The sequence below is a fragment of the Halichoerus grypus genome, chromosome 10 (assembly GCF_964656455.1).
Source record: "Halichoerus grypus chromosome 10, mHalGry1.hap1.1, whole genome shotgun sequence".
NCBI lineage: Eukaryota > Metazoa > Chordata > Mammalia > Carnivora > Phocidae > Halichoerus > Halichoerus grypus.
In genome coordinates this window covers 105,254,869-105,268,197 of record NC_135721.1, presented here as the reverse complement: position 1 = coordinate 105,268,197, position 13,329 = coordinate 105,254,869, and the positions used below count along the sequence as shown (strand labels likewise).

Genomic DNA, 13,329 nt, shown 5'->3' with positions numbered 1-13,329 from the left:
ATTCCAAAATAGAACCCACAAGTCTGATCATTTCGTTTGTGCCCTCTGGAATTACAGGACTCATTGCATTCCATTTGACAAGTCAGGGATGCTGAAGTGATATATTTTGCATTAAGAAAAAAAGTAGCTGACATGCTGTGGTATTTGTCTTCACAGGCAGCTCTTCTGAGTCTGGATTCCAAAGGGACTGTTGAAATATTAAGCCCATGATTTATTGCCCTATTTTAGTAACAAAGCACAGGACAAATCACATATCTCTCAATCAGATCTCCTTTGCTAATTATTTGAAAACCTCCAGTTTGAATATTATTGCTACTTTCCCACATCTGAGTGGTAACCAATATTTATTTATTTTATTTATTCTGAATTAAATGGTCTTAACATATTTTAAAATTACGAAGCCTTACCTTAAAATTGTAGTGGTTTGGTGGTTGTTTTTTTAATTGATTTAATCAGATATGATAATATCAATTAACTTGATGAAATGCAAACATTTTCTCATTGGCAAAACCCAAGCATCATTAAGTAGAGCTCCCTTTATCAAATTTCTTGATTTTTTAAAAGTTTGAAAGTATTTCCAGTTGATAGCCTCATAAAAGAATACCAGAAATATCATTCAAGGGAGTATGCTACATTGATCTATTTATGTTTCCCAGAAAGCTCAAAAGCTGACATTTACCTCGGCATAACTTAAAAGTGAAAAATAACTTTAAATGTTACAGCTTTAATGGGCCAGCTTATTGACATTGACCAGGAATCTTGGTCAAATTTTCATTTTCATTTATTTTTTTTGCCCAGCAAGGAAAAAAATTCCAAGGATCCTTTAACATTTAGACTCAAATAAGCTGCTATAAATTCTATGTAGCTATGCAAATTTAAAAAATAATTTCATAAGAATGAAAGAATATCTCAGACAATGATGGTTGCCCTTTGAGTCCAACATTTTGTCCTCCTGAAAAGAGAGCTAGTGAGACTATCAGCCCCACGTGGACTGAGCCTGTCTGTCAGCTCACAGTTGGACCATCAATATTAGCACAGTATCCAGCACACCATAGGTGCTCAGTTAATATTGGTTTGCTGAATGAATATTTCTCAATTCGAATGGCCAGGATACACCTTGCATTTAAATCGTCAGTAATGTGTTTAGTCCATAGATCATTACTTAGTTTAGAAGCATCATAAATTAATTCTTTGTAGAAGAAAAAAAAAAAACAAATTAGAGTGAAAATTCAGAGTGGATGCTTTGATGAGCAGAAAAAAATGTGGTATCTTCTCTAGATATTACTGGAAGGGGGAAGGAGGATGCGTTGTGCCTGAAGTGTGAACGTATTATACTTGACTTTTGCTCATTTTCCAAAATTGCCCTTCTTAAGAAGAGACTAAACAGGCCAACTTCTGTCCACATGTTTTTGTTGTTGTTGTTGTTGTTGGGGTTTTTTGTTTTGTTTTGTTTTGTTTTGTTTTGTTTTTTATCCCTTTTGAGTTAGAGTCAAGGAATTATTCTCTTCCATGGAAACCATTCTCTCACCCTCAAACGACTAACCCAAGTGAATTTCAGCACGGACTTGAAAACAAGCATGAAATTATATTCCCCCAGGGCTTTTCTTTTTCACTCCTTAAAAGGTTTGGAACATTTAACTAAGAGAGTTGTCAAGAGTGGTAAACAAATAAGCCCAATAACTGAAATGTGTCTATTCCTTTGACCAGAGGAAAGAATTGTACTAAAAGTTAAAATTAAATGTTGTTTACTGCATTTCAGTTTAACTATGTACTTTCTTGGTATTTTTTTTGCTGGGAATTCTAAACTAATCTTTTCTTCTTTCCTATCCTCAGTGAGTTTTGTAAGTAATGCATGATTGAATAGTTCTTTGAGTAGAGCCTGTCTGCTAATAAATACACCAAAAATGAGTGTATCCTTAAGTTAGTTAAAAAGCACTCCAGTTATTATGTGAAAAATCCCTCTTCTTGGTCTCATTTTCACATCTCATGCAATAGAAATCCTGCACCCGATACTCAGAGAGGTTCCTTTTTCTTATTTGGGGTTTTCTATTTCTATTTTTTGTCAAGATTCTCTTGGTTGCAAGTGACAGAAATCCATGTTGAACTAATATATATACTAGAAAAATGCACAGGATAGATCACATAAGGAAAGATTGACCATCCACACCATGGAAGGGAAGGGATGGAGAAATGGATGCCAGAAATCACTGGCAACCCTTTCTATGTCTGTCTGCCTGTCTGTCTACCTGTATCTCTCCCCTTTTCTCTCTGTTCCTTTCTCTTTCTCTCTCTGTCCTTTTCCCTCCCTCCCTCCTTTCCTTCCCCCCACCCCCCGCCCAGTCTCCCTCTCTCTCTCCTGCTTTTCAGTGTGTATTAGCACTATTATTTTCCAACAGCATACAGGCTTCCCCCTGTCAGAAAATATAAGCACCAGCCCCATCTAAGTTACATTTCCATCTCCAGTAGCAGGTTGGAAAAATCTGGAAGAAAGCCTTATGAGGGTCATGTGATTGGCCAAACTTGCAACCTTAGGCCAATCACCTGTTGCTCAAGTCAGGTTATGCCTGGTCCAACTTGGATCAGCGTCTCCCCTGGGACCAGTTACCTTGGTCAAGGGATAGGGATAAAGAATACAGTAGCTCCCATGGGAGCCACATTGGGCACAGAGCCAGTTCTCAGAAAGCAGAACTTCTTCCTGGAGAAGTAGTGTTGGGTAGAGAAAACCATAGGTGAGCCCCAACTCTCTTTTTAGTGTAGGAAAGGGATAAATTATTGATGCATATGTATATATAATCCCATTGCCAGTTTTATGGGAGTCTGACAATAGTGGCATATTATTAACAAAGACATAATATTAATCATTCTACCTCCTGGACCTTAAGTTGAGGAAGAGTAAAAGAAAACAGTGAATATCGAAAAGGCAGAATTAGAGTAAGAGTGACAGTATTTTGGAAATAGCTGGAAAGGGCAGAATGCTAGAGGGAGGGGTTTGTCGTATGGAAGAGTGGGGGAGACCAAGGTTAACTGAGCATGATGGAAAGACAGTCACATATCTGTGACATATTAAACATATTAAACACAGAGATGTTTTCCTTTTTAAAACACATATTCTTTGTGATTCTACAGAAACAGTTTTCATCAGTTGCATGCAAAAGCCATGTTTTTAAAAACATACCTGGATTTCACAATAAGGCATTTGTTTCAAAGAAACAAAACTTAGCTTGTTAAGTACCCAAACCATATAGTTTTGAAAGTATTTCCAATAAGACAGCCCATGGCTTGGACATGATGCTTCATTGTTGCCACCAAGGTCAGGATCAGTATAGTTTTAAAACATAAAAGATTTCATTCACAACATTTTCTGAGCACCTATTTTGTGTAGAGCCTGGGGTTCCAAAAAAATTATTAAGAAAAGGAGTTTGCAGTAGTGACATTCTTTTAGGGAGCAATAATAAAATAAGAACACACAAAGGTCAGTATCGATAATTGGCATCTTTTACAAAAGCCAGTTAAGGGGCCAAGCCTAGAGTTATTTGGGCAGTCAAAGGGGAGTATCACCAAAGGCTGGTTTAGTTAGAAAAGAAAGGGGCATGGACAAGTGGATCCCTCCACTAGTACCCACTCTCTTAGTTAGAGCAGCCCAGCGTAATGGAACTTTCTGCACTCATGGGAATGTCCTATATTGTGCTGTCTCCCATTCAAATGGAAATATCATCAAGGTGGAAGAATAACATGAGAGAAAGTATAGAAGCAGGTGTGTGCCTGGACAGTTCAAAGAGCAAAATACTGCCTAGGTTATTGGGTATGATGAATGCTAGCCAAGAAAGGAAATTTGGAGCCAGAGCATAACATATTTGGGGATAGAGGGCCAGTTAAGGCTTTGGTACATACAAGAAGGAAAAATATTTGGGATGGAGTGGCAGGAGTAAGGAGAGACTGAGGGCAGGAAAGGTAGGAAAGGAATTCTCAGAATCCAGACCAGAGTTCACAAAAATCTGCATCAGAATGCCGTTAACACAAAGCTGTGAGATACAGGTAACAGGTGCAGTTCACAAATCTCCGTGACTCACTAGATGTGGAAAGTACACAAGAAGGAACTCAAACATAATGTCCACTTTTGAACTAAAGGATGATAATTAGTGGGAAAATACAATGACTTGTCTTCTGTGCAAGACAAATCCTAAACTTGCTCGTAGAAATGTTGAGATGCTGGTGAGCCATCCTCAGGTAGAGTTGGTCAAAGGCAGTAGGTGATGCTGAAATGAATTGAAGCCCCTAACAGTGTTGAAGTGACTGTGGTAATTGCTGGAGATACTATAAATTAAGAAAAGAGACCTTTGTGTGAGAGTGGTTGGCAACAAGAGGATAGGATAAAGTCATGATCCCCAGCTGCATGCCAAAGACACCCTGAAGCACCATGTTGAACTCACAGGGGCATGATGGGATATTTTACATTTTTTTACAGAAACAGCAACATCTGTTGGACACTGTGCAAAGTACTACTATTAAGTTTGGACCTAACTGTTTCATGAATAAATAGAGCTGTACTTTTATTTCTTTTAGCCTAAGGGTACCATTAAAAAATTACTGAGATCCCAAGGACACTGTGAACTAAGAAACACTGTGAATCTCTGGAATAATATAAGTTAAGTCCTGAGAAATGGCCAATAAGTCTAATAACAAAAAAGTTTTTGTAATCTTAAAGCAAAATCAGGTGAATTCCAGTGGTTGAAGTGGAAGTGTCATGGTGGAAATGAAGAATATGGGGCTGGGGCATTGAAGCTTTGGAAGCAGCAACTGGTCTTCCATTCTAGGGGTAGAAATGAAAGGAAGGTCCAACATGGAACAAAAGTTCAGGGTTCTTGAAGGGTAAGGGAAACAGATGGGTTTTTTTATGCAAAGGGAATGTGTCCAGGGCAGAAGACATTTTGAGAGGAGAAAATGAAATGGTAGATCAGGTCCTGCCACAGGTTGGAGAAGACAGGATGGAAAACAAGGGCGAGAACCTTTCTCTTGGAAGGAAGGGTAAGGAAACCAAGTTAGGGACCTACAAAGTGATCTAGTAGGACTTGTATGTGTGTTTTTCCTTTCAACTTTCACAACCACCTCAGGAGGGAAACATTATCCTTATGTCAAATGTGAGGGAGCTGAGTTTGAGGTAATGAAGAGAATGTAGATAAAATGCCAAAGATCTTTTGAGACAGAAAAGAGGGAATTTGAGGGAATGTCTTAGTCTCTTACCATAGATTAAGTGGCTTAAACAACAAACACTTGTTTCTCACAGTTCTGAAGCCCAAAGTCCAAGATGAAGCCAACAGCTCCGATGTCTACTGAAAGCCCCGTTCCTGGTTCATAGATGGCCATTTCCTCATGGTGTCCTCACATGGCTAAAGGGGCAGTAGAGCTCTGCAAGATCTCTTTTATAAGGGCACTATTCCTATCACGAGGGCTCAAACTTCATGACCTAATCACCTCCCAAAGCCCCACCTCTTAATACCATCACATTAGAGGTTAGGATTTCAATATATACATTCGGGGGGGAGGGGGGACACAAACATTCAGTCCATAACAGAGGGCTTCTTCTAGATTGTCTCCATCTTTCTCAATAATCTAGACATTGCCTCTCAAACTGTAAAATGAACACAAATCTCCCGAAAATCCTATTTAAAATCAGATTTGGATTTAGTTGATCTGGGGTAGGGCCTGAGAATTCGCATTTCTGTTGTGTTCCCAGGCAATGCCAATGCTGCTGGTCTGACATGGTTATGCTACACTTTGAGTAACAAGATCTAGAAAGCCAAGTCATTGGCTCGGAGTTTGTAGAACAGTGCCAGGTGTTTAGGGTACTTGAGACATATTTGTTGGATTGTGGCTAAATTGAGTAGTTTAGGTAAAGGTGTGTGTTCCGGGAGCAAAGGAAGTGGGAACTCTTCCAGAGAAAAGTAAAGAGCAAGTGCAGATGGTCTGAGGGAGGGACGATGAGGAAGGCCAGGGGATGCAGCAGGCAGGGAACCTCTGTGGAACTTTGAGGGAGTGTAGTGCTGCCAACTGTACAAGAGGGTGACACCAAATCAAAATAAAAGTCAGAATTGGGTGGGGATAAGGGCTGTGGGAGCTCAAGCTCAAGCGTTTCCATGCCTGGATGGTGAGGTGGCTGAGGATGGGGGCAGGAGGTGGAAGGAAAGCAAGAAATGTGAGTAGATGCTGGCATAACCAATAAGAGAATATTCTGGAGTCAGGTGAATGATACAGATGACAAAGTAGAAACAGAAGTATGAAGGCCGTTGAATTCAAAAGCGTTGCTGGGAGATTCAACAATGGTCTGTAGAACGAGGACAGGGCCATGGAGACCTCCAAGATCAGGCAAAATATCCAAATCACCATAAATTTTGAAAATACTGATTTCCAGGCCCTCCCCCTAGACCTTTGGAGTCCATAGGCCTAGGTGCGGGCCCTGGAATCTGCATTTTTAGGAAGTTACCCAGGAGTGGTTCTGATGTTGCAGCCAAGGTTGGGGATAACCCTGTTAACTCGTCGGAGTGAATGAGAGAGAAGAAAGATCTTGAGGGAAAGGAAAGGCACTGGGTGCATACCCTCAACTGGAATAGAGATTGCGGGAATCCTCAAGGAAATTTCCAGTCTTTGCACACCGACATTTTATGTCTAGACAGCTTGATAAATGGCACTACAAAGCTGTAGTATTTCATGATTTCTTTAATTGTAATGGTCATGATTAGGCAGTCTCTTTTGAATGATCAAATAGGTTTGCTGCTGACCCAAGTCCCAGTTCATATTTGCTCAGATTTAATCCACTTCACAGATGAATGCATCAAATTTCACATTAACGTTAAGTTAATGTGCCTTCTTTATTGTAGTTCTCTAAGAGAATTTCTCCCTTACGTTTTTATTCTCTTACATAAGAAGGGTTTTTTAGGGCGCCTGGGTGGCTCAGTTGGTTAAGCGACTGCCTTCAGCTCAGGTCATGATCCTGAAGTCCCGGGATCGAGTCCCGCATCGGGCTCCCTGCTCGGCAGGGAGTCTGCTTCTCCCTCTGACCCTCCTCCCTCTCATGCTCTCTGTCTCTCATTCTCTCTCTCGCAAATAAGTAAAACCTTAAAAAAAAAAAAAAAAAAAAAGAAGGGTTTTTTAATTTTTATTATTTTATTTTATTTTTAAAGATTTTATTTATTTATTTGACAGAGAGAGACACAGTGAAAGAGGGAACACAAGCAGGGGGAGTGGGGGAGAGAGAAGCAGGCTTCCCGCTGAGCCAGGAGCCCGATGCGGAGCTTGATCCCAGGACCTTGGGATCATGACCTGAGCCGAAGGCAGACGCTTAACAACTGAGCCACCCAGGCGCCCCAAGAAAGGTTTTGGTTTTTTTTTAAATAATTTCTAAAATCATAATGAAAAGAGCATGGGGTGGTGGTGAAGGCCACAAGCCACGAAGCCTGATTTGTTGGGTTTGTACCCAGCTCTGCCACTTACCACCTCTGTGGCTGGGAGCCCAGAACTTGAACCACACATGTCAGTGTCTTCATATGTAAAACAAAGATAAAAGCACAACCTCACAGTGCAGCTCTTAGAATTGAATAGGAATTGAATACACTTAAAACTCTTCAAACTGTGCTGGTCAGATGTAAATTAGCAATGAAAGTGCTGGGACTCTGATTAGATTGCCTTGTCCCTGTTGCAGCAACCACTTATATTTAACTGGTCAACTTACCCTGCAGTATCTGAGAATCTCCATCACTGGCAAACAGCAGTGGGGGGCTTTCAGAGGAAGCCCACACCGTCTGCCTGGGGCTCTAGTCAGAAGGATGGAGTCCAGTTACCACGGCTGCCTTAGTCATGACAGAAGGTTCTATAGGTTCTTCATGTGGAAAAGAGAAAAAGATGGGGCTGGAGGGCAAAATGACCCTCATGTAACTGATAAGCATTTACTGAGCACCTACTGAACACGAGGAGGTGTGGAGGGCTGAGGATATGCAAATCCAGACACAGTTGCTGCCCTCTGGAAGCTTGGTTTGATAAGAAAATATATGCAAAACAGTAAAAGAATTGCTTTCATGGCATGTATGAAAATTCAATGGTACCATACCATAGAAGAGAAGTTCTGATGGTCTTTGGAAGTTACCTACACAAGGACGCAAATATCGATTTCTATCTAAGGTGGGCAACTCATGGTCCTCGAAGCAATTAAACAATGAATTAGGTGGAAACCAAGAATTCCAATTCACGGTTGATTATAACTTACATTCATACCATCTTCATATGATTTTGAGCTTCACTATATCTCCAAGAGACAAAGGCATTGATCATCCCATTTATAACCAAGAACTTGTAAGTTCAGAAAATGTAGCACTCTTGACCAAAATCATATTTTTGATGTCCTAGAGTGGGGACTGGAAACTGAGCCTCCATGTTACTTGTCATTGCACCGAGCCAAGCTGCAGAAACCAGCACAATAATCTAAGGAATCCCGTTTAATTTAAAAGGAGAGAAGAAGACTTTCATATTAAAACCTAGATAATGTGATGGTTTTAAATCATGTCTCCCTTGCCTGGTAGATGCCTGGTAATTTTAACTATTGTTAAACATCAATCACAGCTTTTCTAACTCCAGATACTGCTGTCTGGGGGATCCAGGGGAGAGGGTGCTTTGTTTAAGATCATGTAAAACAGCAAACATATTTTCTTTCCCCAGCTTATTCAAAAATTGACGGATGTTGCTGAAGAATGTCAGAACAATCAGCTGAAGAAGCTCAAGGAAATCTGTGAGAAGTAAGCCTGCATTCTCTTTACAATGGGTTTGTGTCTATAAACATATTGCACACAAACTGCCGTTTCATTTATCTTTTTTTTTCCCCTTTTACTTACATTTTGACTTCAGAGAGAAGAAGGAATTAAAGAAGAAAATGGACAAAAAAAGGCAGGAGAAGATAACAGAAGCTAAATCCAAAGACAAAAGTCAAATGGAAGAGTAAGGAGAAAGAACCCCTTCTCTCCCACCTGTCACCTGGGAATTATTTTATTCTGTTCAGGATAACAGCTTCTTAACCACCTGTGAAATTTCTCCTCTAATTAACCTTTCAAAAGATCCCTTTAGTAAAGGTTTTAACATGGAAGTCAAAGAGCAGTTCAATAAATGACTAAGGCACACCCAGGGATCTTTCAGATAAAGATGGAGTAAAGAGTTGCCCTTAGGAAAAAACCCAGTCCTCAGTTCCCGTACTGTCGGGCAACCTTCCCAGCATTTAGCTTGCTTGCCCTTGGGCAGACTGTACCTTTCTTGAAGCAGCAATGAGATTGTGGAAAGTTGTGTGAACTTTCACCTGAAAGTCTGAGATTCACCTAGGATGATTTCATATAATGATCCAGTTGTCATTTGCTCTTAGGGAAAAGACAGAGATGATCCGGTCATACATCCAAGAGGTGGTGCAGTACATCAAGAGGGTACGTCAGTTAATCTCTCTCTGTTTTGCAAACCATGTATGAATGTTTGGCAAGCACAGTGTGAGCCTCTGAAGGGAAATGCCATGCCTTGTATCCGTTTATCACTAGCACCCAGAAGAGCTGCTTTACAGAGGAGGCGTTCTGTAATCAATGTTTCTGTAAGTTTAATTGCAAACCTATATATAAAAAGGCTCATCTAAACATTAACAAAAATGCAAAAAGAGCAGAATCTATAGATCACCCTACCCCCAGCCTGTGCCCCATCACCGAGGACCAACACTTACCAACAGCCTCCTACACTTGTAAGGGCAGTTTTTGATCAGGATATGAAATAATTCAATGTACGCCATAGATCTGAAAAGCTTTCAAGTTTTTCTGAAAACATTCCCTTGAATGTTCAGATGAAAATTACTTTCTTTGTAACTTTCTTATAGTTAGAAGAGGCCCAAAGTAAACGGCAAGAAAAACTTGTAGAGAAACACAAGGAGATACGTCAGCAGATCCTGGACGAAAAGCCCAAGGTAAACTGAACCAAATAATAATACACAATAACTTCATTTTCTTTCCATTCAATTAGAATAAGACCTCTGTAGGTCATGTACCTTGCACACAGTCTCAGAGCTGTTCTTACATGGTAAACTCCTCTATCTTTCTCAGCCATGGTGAAAATCTTTCTAGCAATATTCAGTACATATTTATCATCAACTGGTGAGCTTTACACATTGCAAATGCTCGGAACCCAGCTCCTGACATCTTGGTTGCAGTTGGTGTGAGGTGTGGTTCAGGTATCTTTGAAGTACCTTCCCTCTCTCCCTGCCAGAATAGAGAGAATTAGAGGAATTAGCTAAGCCTCTTCTGCTCTGATAAAATATTGTAATGGTGGACTCTGTCCAGCAGGGGATGTCCTGTACCAAAATCACCCTGGTTTTTTATCCAAAAAATGTTCTCATAAACCAGAAAAAAAAAACAAATCTTTTTTGCCCCTGTAGTAATAGTTTATTGTAGCTCTTCTTTAAAATTACCTTATCCTTATTATTTGGTCAAAATCAAATTCATGAATATTAACTTTAAGCAAACTGATCATCTGTAAATCAAATACTTTTAGGTTGGCAAACAGCATCTTGATTTTAGATCATTACATACATTTTGATTCATCACTGAATATTTGTCCGTGAAAAATGTGCTTTTCAGTTTTATAATTATTCTATGCATGGTTTAAAATATCTACTCTAAAAGGTATTGCTATTCCATACAAGTACTCTATGAACCTACAAAGCTTAAAAGTGTTATTTTCGTTTCATGGTATAGTCCATTCATCAATTTACTTCTTATAGAATTTTTGGGGGATAATTCTAAATATATTTTTGTGGTTATTTCTGCTCTTCTCCTTTTGTATTTATTAGAGATTTATTTAATATTTTTAACTCCTATGTTGCCTGGCAATATAGATGAAGCAGTAATGAAAATCTGAGAATTAATAATTACTTAAGTATGCTGCTAATTTTTATGTTTTTCATGTAAACATGCAATTTGAATATTCTTAACCATCATCTTGGGTTGATTATGCATTAGTAATAGTTTTAAGATAATTTCAGAAATCGCTATATTTTCCATTTAGGACTGATCTTTCAAAATGTTTGGAGCAAAAGATTCAGGTCCAACTAGAATTTAAGAAATACATTAACACCTTAATAATCAGTCCCAGGTGATATATTCAAATATATACATTTTCAATCCATGCTGTCTGAATTCACATGTCATTATTTTGTTCACTGACATAATATACCCTGGTTAAAATTGCTATCTCATTAACCAGTTTTTGTATTAAAAAAAAAAAATCTCTCTTGTGAGACATTGTTCTTCCTACAGAGTTTTATTTTGCTTTGTTTTTGTTTTTGGTCTAAAAATGTCAGCTACTTGTCTTATAGATACAATGCAATCACAAATGTGTTTCAGTTATGTAACAGTATAAAAAACCCTAAAAAGATTCTGTTACTGTGCTAGGTCATCATGATTAAAATCAACTTTGGTAGGTGTTAAAGCACCTTGAAACTTCTACACTGGATATAACTATGCACTAGAAGAATAAGTGTTGGACAACTTATCAGTCAAGGTGCATTCTATAGCAATTTTACAGAAAACCCAGTTAAAACTGGCTTACACAATAATAAACTTAGTAAGTCCTGTTATTGGAAGTTTAGACATGTCACAGTTTGAGGATGGGTTAATCTAACAGCTCAGCAACCTCATCAAGAATCCAGGTATTTGTAGAATTTCCACCATGCCATCTTACTTTGTTGCCTTTCATGCCTAAGCTGTAAACCTGTTGTCACAAGATGGCTGCCATAGCTCCATGCATCACAACATTACATAAAACCATTCAAAGGCAAAAAAGGCAATGTCTTCATCTTATAGGATTAAGGAAAACCTTCCTAAATCTTCCTGATACCCTTCTCCCCATTGGCTAGGATTGTTCCATATACCCATTCCTAAAACCAATCATAGGCAGGAGAGTGTCATTTGCATGACTGGCTTAGTGCAATTAAGGCTCACTCAAAAGGGTGGAGGGGAGTCCAGCTTCTCCTCAGGGTCATAGTCAACAGGCACCTGAACAAAACTGATGTTTTCTTATCAAAGAAATAGAAATAGCAATTAAGTAGGTAATTAACTGTGTGTGCCACTACCATATTTATAGCAATTTCCCATTTCTTCTTTTTTGGCCTCTTAGCAAGAGATCTGAAGTGTTTCTATAAATTTATAGTAGTTCTTTTGCCTTCATTTTTGTTTTGTTTTGTTTGCAAAATTCTGAGCCTGTCTGCACATGATCAGTTTAGTCTGTCCAAATATAGCTAATAATCAGAATCAAATGGTGCTATGGACTGAATTGTGTCCTCCTAAAATTCACATGTTGAAGCTCTAACCCCCAAAGTCATGGTATATGGAGAAAAGGCCTTTGGGAGGTATTATGTTTATTTATTCTATTTTTATTTTTTTCATTTTTATTGACATATAGTTAATATACAGTGTTATATTAGTTTCAGGTGTACAATATAATGATTCAACAATTTATACATTACTTAGTGCTCATTATGATAAATGTACTCTTAATCCGCTTCCATCCCTCCACCCACCTCCCCTTTGGCAACTACCTGTTTGTTCTCTGTATTTAAAGTCTGGATTTTTTGTCTCTCTTTTTGTTTGTTTGTTTGTTTTGTTTCTTAAATTCTACATATGAGTGAAATCATATGGTATTTGTCTTCCTCTGTCTGACTTAATTACCTTAGCATAATACCCTCTAGCTCCATCCATGTTGTTTCAAATGGCAAGATCTCATTCTTTTTTTATGGCTGAGTCATATTCCATTGTATAAATATACCTCATTTTTTTTTAATCCATTCATCTATGGATGGACACTCAGTTTGCTTCCATATCTTGGCTATTGTAAATAATGCTGCAGTAAACATAGAGGTGCAGGTACTTTTTCAAATTAGTGTTTTGGGGTTTTTTGGGGGGTAAATACCCAGTAGTGGATATATTGGAGCCTCCATACTATTTTCCACAGTGGCTGTACCAATTTGCATTCCCACCAACTGTGCATGGGGGTTCCTTTTTCTCCACGACCTCACCAGCATTTATTTCTGTTGCCTTCTTTATGACTGTAAATAGGAACCATAATGATATCTCTCTGCTTTTCATCCATGTTGCCCTTATGATCATCTTGTGTCCGGATTTGAAGATTGCCTGGAGATTTTTGATTTCATGTCAAACGAAAGCATTTCTTAAGAGGTGTTCTTCAAGGCTTAAAAAATGTTGTGCTTGGGAACCATGACTTTAACAATAACATAAGAAATCATGACAGTTAATATTGTAGGAC

At 38.8% G+C, this 13,329-nt stretch overlaps 1 protein-coding gene across 5 annotated transcripts in view; it reads left to right on the top strand.

The window, feature by feature from the left end:
* PLCB1 (phospholipase C beta 1) overlaps positions 1 to 13,329 on the top strand; it is a 663,588-nt gene that overhangs the window by 572,699 nt on the left and 77,560 nt on the right. For all 5 annotated transcript variants that reach the window (XR_013441954.1, XM_036122370.2, XM_036122371.2 and 2 more), the window contains exons 28-31: positions 8,707 to 8,783; positions 8,893 to 8,982; positions 9,398 to 9,455; positions 9,890 to 9,976. Coding sequence is in view for 4 of the 5 variants with exons in the window: in XM_036122370.2 (XP_035978263.1) it covers positions 8,707 to 8,783; positions 8,893 to 8,982; positions 9,398 to 9,455; positions 9,890 to 9,976 (312 nt within the window). In the remaining variant the exon portion in view is untranslated. The remainder of the gene's footprint in view (positions 1 to 8,706; positions 8,784 to 8,892; positions 8,983 to 9,397; positions 9,456 to 9,889; positions 9,977 to 13,329) is intronic.